This window comes from Hipposideros armiger, unplaced genomic scaffold (assembly GCF_001890085.2).
Source record: "Hipposideros armiger isolate ML-2016 unplaced genomic scaffold, ASM189008v1 scaffold_80, whole genome shotgun sequence".
Taxonomy (NCBI): Eukaryota; Metazoa; Chordata; class Mammalia; order Chiroptera; family Hipposideridae; genus Hipposideros; species Hipposideros armiger.
Window position 1 is genome coordinate 1,324,318 of NW_017731430.1, and position 8,137 is coordinate 1,332,454.

General features: G+C 43.0%; 1 protein-coding gene across 2 annotated transcripts in view; it reads left to right on the forward strand.

Moving 5' to 3' along the window:
• Nucleotides 1–2,566: 2,566 nt before the first annotated feature.
• Nucleotides 2,567–8,137, forward strand: part of TERF1 (telomeric repeat binding factor 1) — a 33,324-nt gene continuing 27,753 nt past the window's right edge. The window contains exons 1-2 of one of the 2 annotated variants that reach the window (XM_019643624.1): nucleotides 2,567–2,912; nucleotides 6,991–7,086. In XM_019643624.1, the coding sequence (XP_019499169.1) occupies nucleotides 2,609–2,912; nucleotides 6,991–7,086 (400 nt within the window). In that variant the 5' untranslated portion in view covers nucleotides 2,567–2,608. The remainder of the gene's footprint in view (nucleotides 2,913–6,990; nucleotides 7,087–8,137) is intronic. The other variant, XM_019643625.1, reaches the window with a different exon arrangement.

Consider the following 8,137-nt stretch of genomic DNA (forward strand, 5'->3'; position numbering starts at 1 on the left):
ATATATATATATATATATATATATATATATATGTAGTCATGGAATGTGGAGTATAGTGTGGGAGTGGAGTCAATGGAATTGTAATAGATATGTATGATATCGGCCGGGGTTGGGTGTGGGGAGTGGGGCAGAGGATTGGAAGGAGGGGGGTTGTCACTTTGAGGAGTAAAAAGTATAACTATTGCACTGTGTTGTACACTTGAAACTAATTTTTTTTAAATAATAATAAAATAAATAATAATAAAAAAAAGAAAAAGAAAAAGAAGAATTCTAAGAACCACATGTAGCACTCCTTTAAGTCAATAGCCTGCCAATGCTGATGCACTTGAACTCTACCAAGCTCCCCCTCGTTGTGGCTTTCTGAGACTCCAGCGGGCCCCAAAGGGTGTGGACAGCAACTCTCTTCTCTATATTCAAAATTTCACTGACCACAAATTGAGCATCCTCTTCCATGCATAACCTCATGGTCCCCTTGGCATGAGTTGTTCCTGACTCAACAGCTATGACCTGAAATAAGTCAAAAATAATAATTTCTGTAATCAGTTAACCTTTTTTTTTTAACTTTTATTGGGAAACAGTGTGGTTTTTCCAGGACCCATCAGCTTGAAGTCAAGTTGTTTTTTTCAATCTAGTTGTGGAGGGCACAGCTCACTGGCCCATGTGGGAATCGAACCCACAACGTTGGTGTTATGAGCCTTCGCTCTAACCACCTAAGCTAACTGCCTGCCCCAGTTAACCTTCTTTTAAACATGGCAATTTGAAATAATCTTGTTGTGAGGAAGAATGATTGAATGTGCTATGAGATCCTAAGTTATTAAATGGGAGGACCTGACATCATACAGCAAGGCACTTAGTTGCAAAAGCTGATGTGCCTGGGAGCTTTAATCCTTTAATTATTTGGCTTTAATTCTTTAGCAGAGAGAAAGGGGAGGTGGACCTCCAGGCCTAAGGAACAGCAACAAGGAAAGTGAACTCTGGCTGGTGTCTGTTCCCCTGGGGAGGCCTTCTAAGGAGAAAAAGGAAAGCATAGTACCTGGTTTCAGGTGGACATAAGAATTTAAGGAACTTAAGGGTTTCGAATGTTCCTTAGGAAGTAGTTCAAGGCAAACAGTCTTAGGAATGGCAACAGCATGGAAAAAGTCAACTAGGATTTATGAAAATCTATATTAGTCTGCTTGGGAAGAAATTTATTTTCTCACAGTTCTGGAGGGTGGGAAGTCCAAGATCAAGGTGCTGGCTGATTTGGTTCCTGGTAAGCTCTCTTCCTGGCTTGCAGATGGCAGCCTTTCACATGTCTTGTGTGTGTGTGGGGGGGGGGGGGGGAGTGGGGAGTGATAGAAAGCAAGATCTCTATTGTCTCTTTACCCTATCAGATCAGGGCACCACCCTTATGACCCCATTTAACCTTAATTACCTCCTTATTCACTCGATCTCCAAACACAGTCTGAAGACTGGGACTTCAACATATGAATTGGGGTGGGACACAATTCACTACACAGCAGAAACTTTACACAGTATCTCTTTCCAGTGGTCACCCAGCCATCACATCAATGATCCTAATGGTGAGACATAATTACCTGCCAGTACTTCATTGTGGGAAAGTTCTAATGGTTAGAAAGCACATGTGATAGGAAGTCACATTTGCATTCCCCAAACTTCAGTGTTTGCTTTCATGTTGTGCTCTTAGGATCATCACCTCTCCCCCTCCCCCCCCCAATAAAAGAAAAATAAGGAAAGAAAGGAAAAAAATGTTAATTCAAATCTCTCCTTAACAGCCCTGTAACTAAAGATAACTGTAGCAATTATTGATCTTAGTGCAAAAAAAAAATTTCCCCATCACAGAATGTTTGCTAACTGCATACAAGTTTTACCGAAATGCATTCTATAGTCTGTTTCAGACTCTGATTGAAATTAACTTCCATCGTAATATACTATTTCTACACAGTGATTCCCAAAATGCGGTCCCCAAACAAGCAGCTCCAGCATCACCTAGGAACTTGTTAGACTTGCAAATTTAAGAACCCCAATCCAGACCTACAGAACTGAGACTCGGGTGGAGCCCAGCAACTTGTGTTTTAACAAGCGCTCGGACTGGTTCCGATGCACGTTAAGGGAGGAGAAGCATGGATTTAAGTCCGATGTTAAAGTTTCGGTTAGTGATCGCGTCGTAGCAGTGTTAGGCGACTAATAGGGTGTCAAGTGTTAAGCTTGAATAGTGGTGACAAGTTCCAATCATCTATCTCTTTTTGATCTGCGGGTAAAATGCTTTCCATTTTAATTAACCGTGCTGTTGTTCTAGTCAATGTCGCAGTTTTGCACGAGGATGCAGCAGTCCCCTCACTGCCCTACCTGTCTCCCCGCCCTGTCTGGAGTTACCTAGTTTACCAACAAAGCCCGCCCCTGCAGTGGCGGAAAATTCAACTTCCAGAGGCGTGAGCAGGTCTCGACCAATCAGAAGCCGGGCTCGAGCCGCTCGCCCATTCTGGCAGAGGGATTGGTGGTTTCCCGGCGGAAGAGCCTTGTCGATGCACCGCCCCCCGCCCTCCAGCGCGAGCCAATCGGCGCTCGGCGCTCTTAAGTGGCCAAAAAGCAGCGCCCGCGGTTGAACATGGCGGAGGACGCCGCGGAGGCGCGGAGCTCGCGGGGGCGTGCTGATGGCGAGGATGCTGGCCCCTCCGAGAACGAGCCGCCCGAAACAGCGAGGGATGATCAGGAGCAGTTCGAGTGCCAGGAACTCCTCGAGTGCCAGATTGAGATGGGGGCTCCCGAGGAAGAGGAGGACGCGGGCCTGGTGGCGGAGGCCGAGGCCGTCGCTGCTGGCTGGATGCTCGATTTCCTCTGCCTCTCCCTTTGCCGGGCCTTCCGCGACGGCCGCTCGGAGGACTTCCTCCGGACCCGTGACAGCGCGGAGGGTAAGTGCTTGGTGGCGCCTGGGCGGGGGGCTGCGCCGGGGAACGGGAACTTGGCGGGAGGCCGAGGCCATGTTTGCAGCCCTGCCCCCCCAGGTGGATCGGGGGAGAGAAGCAGCTGAGGAGGGATGGAGGCCTGGATTGGACGTTGGCTCGAACCCCGACCCCCCCTATTATCAGCTCCTGGTTTTTTTCCGATTCTTAGTGTTTCCGAGAAAAATGAGAATAAGACACCCCCCCACACCCCCACACCCCTTAGAGTTGGATACAGGAGTTAAAATGTACAAGTTTTCACCCAGCCCAGTGTCCGATTCCTTGTGTCTCCCTTGTCGCTTGTATTTGTTGTTTCTTTCGACTCCGGTCCTCGTGTAATGTCATTGAGTCAGCAGTCGCTGTGGTCTCCAAGTGACCTGGGCACCAGTGTTTTCTGTTAGTTTGTGAGCTGCTTACACCGCATTTTTGGCCGCCTCGCCCGGGACTGTAGGCTTCACAATACGAGTGACTGTCAGCGAAACCTGCCTACACGAGACAGCTTGTCAAGGACGGACAAAGACGTAGATCTGTAGAGAAGATTAGCTTCGCTTTTTGAATAACAGAAAGCTGCTCTGGTCTTTATTTCAGAACCAGTTCTCAACGTACTGCAGCTGGGTGCAACCCCAAGGTGGTAGTTAATAGAAAATGGAATGCTTAAGAAAAGCGTATTGACACGTTTCGTCTTCACAGCAACCCCGTGCGTTAGGCCAATTATCTTAGTTTATAGAGAAGCGAACTGGTTAAGCATCCTCAAGTCTTGAGAGCTTTGCGCCCCTTTTAAGGGCGTGTTCCAGACCCATGCTTATCTTCCAGTTCTAGAACCTTTCCTCTCACTCTGTCATAGATAACACTAGAGCCATGGATAATTAGCATTAATTAGAAAGTTAGATGACAGAATCATTCAATAACTGGGAGCAGAGCCGAATCTCCCATGCAGGAGAATTGCAAGTAATGTCTGCAGCTGCTCTGTCCTCAAGGAGGGTGGAGCTTAACTCCTCATTCCGAAGTGTGGGCTGCGCGTAGGGGCTGTTTTCGGAAGGGTGCAGTACAGAAAGGGGAGAAAGAGTAACTTTATAGTAGAGACACCTGACACACTCGACCTCCTCACCGAGGTAATCGCGGTCAGCAGTGATGATAGTTGGTAGTGGGCACACTTGATATGCGATGGCGAAAATGGAACTTGACCTCTATGGTCTTCCGTCCCAGAGCTTATAACTCTAGTCTAATCATGAGGAAAAACACATCAGGCAAATCCCAGTAGAGGTGCATTTTGCAAAATACCTCAAAACTGTCAGGGTCATCAAAGCCAAGGAAAGTCTGATGACTAAGTGTGATGTGGTGCTCTAGATGGATGGGATCCTGCAGCAGAAAAAGGACATTGTAAAAACGAAGAAAACCTGACTACAGCACAGATTTCAGTTAATGTTTCAATATTGGTTCATTAATTTAACATATATATCCTACTAATGTAAGATGTTAATAGGGAAACTGGGTGGAGGGTATATGGGACCTCTACTATCGTCACAGTAATTCTGTAAATGTACAAACTTTTAAAAAATAGTGTTTATGAAAAAAAAAAACCCTTTTCAAGGTTCTAGTTCAAGACCTGAGAAGAGAAATATCTAGGCCACCTCCATTATTTTAAGGTTAATAACAGAAAAGAAACCCAAAGAGAGTAAACTGTTTTTCAAGTTGCACTACTAATCCATGGAAGATACGCAAATTGTGAACATAGTTTTATCTTTTGTCTCTGATTCCCATTTTGACTGAAAGGACTCCCTTTTATCTTTTATAGAACTTGATTCATTATGCTTTTCAATATTGTAAAAATATACGACTCTTGATGCTTTCTAGAAAATTCTTAGCTCTTTCATTCCAGCTCAGAATTGCTCTCACATCTCACATGGATAATGCCTTTTCCAGACTGTTACTCATAACCGATCTCCTACCATGGGAACCAGTGTGGGGGGTTAGGAGCGTGGACTCCAGAGTAAATTGTCTGCATTTGATTCCTGGCTCTGCTACTATATAGCTGTATGACCTGAAGCAAATTGCTTACCCTCTTGGTACCTCAATTTCCTCATCTGTAAAATGGTGATAATAATAGTATTTACCTCATAGGGCTGTTGAGAGAAGCAAGTGAACTGATATGTATAAAGCAGTTTCTCAGCCTCTGCACTGTTGACATTTTGCACCACATAATTGTTTGTTCTGTGTCTGCATGAGGGTGGAGGGGCGTGGGGATGAGGGTTCTCCTGTGCATTGTAGGGTGTTCAACAGCATCCCTGACCTCAACCACTAGGTGCCAGCACCCTCTTCCACCCAAGACAATCAGAAATGTCTCCAGACATTGCTCAATGTCCCCTAAGAGACAAAATCACCCCCAGTTGAAACTACTAGTATAAACCACCCGTATAAAGAATACTTCCTGATATTATGATAAGTGCTTCAATACAGTTGGCTCTTGTTGCTAGTCATTAGATCCTCCCTAGTGTGTTTTTCTGTCAGCAGTGTTTGGTTACAGGTCTGGAAAAAGCAGATAGCCAGGTTCAGCCAGAGTATGTTTTCCTTGTTTTGTTTTGTTTTTTTGCCTACCAGGTAGAAAGAACAGAAGGGCAGTGGTATGTAGGATATCTATAGTTATTGCATAGTTGACTAGATGGAATATGGAGGGAAGTGAATATAAAAGGGTCTGACTTTCTTCCCTAGAATACGTTAGGTCTTTCTTTTTCTTTTTCTTTTTTTTTTGTATAGCTGAGCCATCCTGCCATCTCTTGGCAGCTCAGCGGCAGCTCAGCTCAGGCCGGGAATCGAACCGGCGACCCTGTTGCTCAGAGCTCACACTCTTGAGCGAGCTCTTAACCAACTGAGCCGCTCGGCCGGCCTGGTTAGTTCTTTTATTTTGCTCCCATACCATACTTACCCATTGTGGCATTTATTAAAATTTTAATTAGTCACTTGCATAACTTTCTTCAATTTGTGCCTTAGACTAAAACTGTCATCAAGGGGAGGGAGTGGCTATCCCATCATTCCGTCATCAATCCCTAGCAGTAGATGTTCAGTAAATACTGAACGAATTGTGTTTCAATTTTATTTAAATTTTATGCTGTCCTTGAATCCTATTTAATTATAGTATGGCTATATTTAGCCCCAGTAATTGCTAGTATAGTATAAGACAATGGCATTTTAGTTTAAGGAAATAAATACAAATAAATGTATTTATTTGTCTTCCCTGCTTAGTGGCTGCAGGACTGCTGTTGGGTTTGCTAGCTAATTTAACCTCTTTATATACACCAGGCCAGCCCTGGGTGAAGTATAATACTAACAGTGGCACTTTCTGGTCTTGAAACATTTCGTCTGAGAAGCCTTCCCTGGTATCTCTTCCCTCCAACTGGCTAGTATACCAAAACGCATGGTAACATTGTTATGTTTCCATAGCATTCTATACTTGCCTTTTTAGGTTTTCTCTACCTTTTTACTTTAGTTGTTCAGTCATTTTTTCTTTTATTGCTACATGATACGAAACTCTCTGAGGTCCAGGACCATGGTTTATTCACCATTGTGTACAATCACTGCCTAGCATAACATCTGGGTGCACATTCAAATATTTGGGAGATTAATATTAATATGTTTCTATAATCTTTGTAAACGAAACAGACCCTCAGTTAACTGAAACCTTGACAAAAATAATATGAGATATTTCCCATAATATTAGGAATTTTAAGGTATAAAATAAGCTTCCAGATAGTGATTTGACTCACTTTACAGTTTGGCTCGCACTCTCTCTTTTTGTTAGAGTGCTACTTGTGAAAGTAGTTTTACATATTTATTATACATGTGAAACATCAGTTTTGTTTTGCAAGTGTTCATTCCTATTTTTTGTTCAGATTTTTAAAAAAATTGTCTATAAAAGCATGCAGCTCTAAATTTTTGATAATTTTTGCATGGTGTTTATAACCTATTTTCTCAACAAACCACACAGGCATTGCTGGGTCAAGGTATTTTTCTATTTTCTAAAATTTATTTAAAATTTACTTTTTTTTTCCAGCTATTATTCATGGATTATCCAGTCTAACCGCTTATCAACTGCGAACTATACAAATATGTCAGTTTTTGACAAGAATTGCAGCAGGAAAAACCCTTGGTAAATATGAGTTTTTATCTTATATTGGACATATTTTAGTCTAAGGTAAGACAGAGAAACAGATGGGAACTATCATTTGTTTTTGAGAGTTTGCCCACATGTTTTTGTCATATACATCTACACACAAGCATATCTAAAAGAAGTAAAAAGAAATCAAGTCCCTATCTTAGAGCAGTGGTTCTCAAACTTCAGCCTGCTTCAGAATTATAATAGAGTGTGTTTTTAAAAAACAGAACGCTGAGTCCCCTTCCCCTCCATGAGTTTCTGATGCAATAGGATGGGTGAGGGGCCCTGGAGTTACATTTCTAATAAGTTCCCAGATGGTTCTCATGCTGCTGTTGGGGTTCCCTCTTCATCGGCTCTACCTTAGAGATTGTACTTTAAATTGGTATGGTAACTTTCTGGTCACTCTTACTATTATGTTATACACACTCCTTTTGTTACTGGCAGCTGTGATACTTGAAACCTCTTTAAGTTGATTTCAGGACTTCTTTGTATAACGGAGTATGATCTATAGCTATATTATCTCCCTTGTCCCCATAATTCATTTTAGATTGTAATGGGCAAGCCTGATTCAGTTGATCAGTAATGGCTGATATTACAACATGGTCATTTAAAGGACCTTTTGATGTAAATAATTACCTCACGGCCCTCAGTAGTCTAGCTCTGGCTCTGGTAGCATTCTTTATGCTAGGGGTGAGGTGCGGTCTGGAGTTGGGGCCAGGACCATAGGTGGATAGGACCAGAGCAGAGTAGTTATGAGGAGACAGAATTTTAGGTAGATCTGGGCCTGTTGCTGAAGAAAATGGGGTGATGTGGACCCAATTGCAGAATTCCTGACCATCCATTGCAGAATTCCTGACCATGCAGACCGTAAGTTAACAGGGTTATTAACAGAGTTGCTTTATAATTCAACATGACAAAAGATTCTAAAGTGCCCAGCTATGCTTCACATACAGCAGTTGTTCAATACATCTTCATTCCTCACCCAGCAACGTTTCCTCCAAAAAAAGGGGTGGGGAAAATCTTTCTTTCTTTTTTTTTTTTTTTT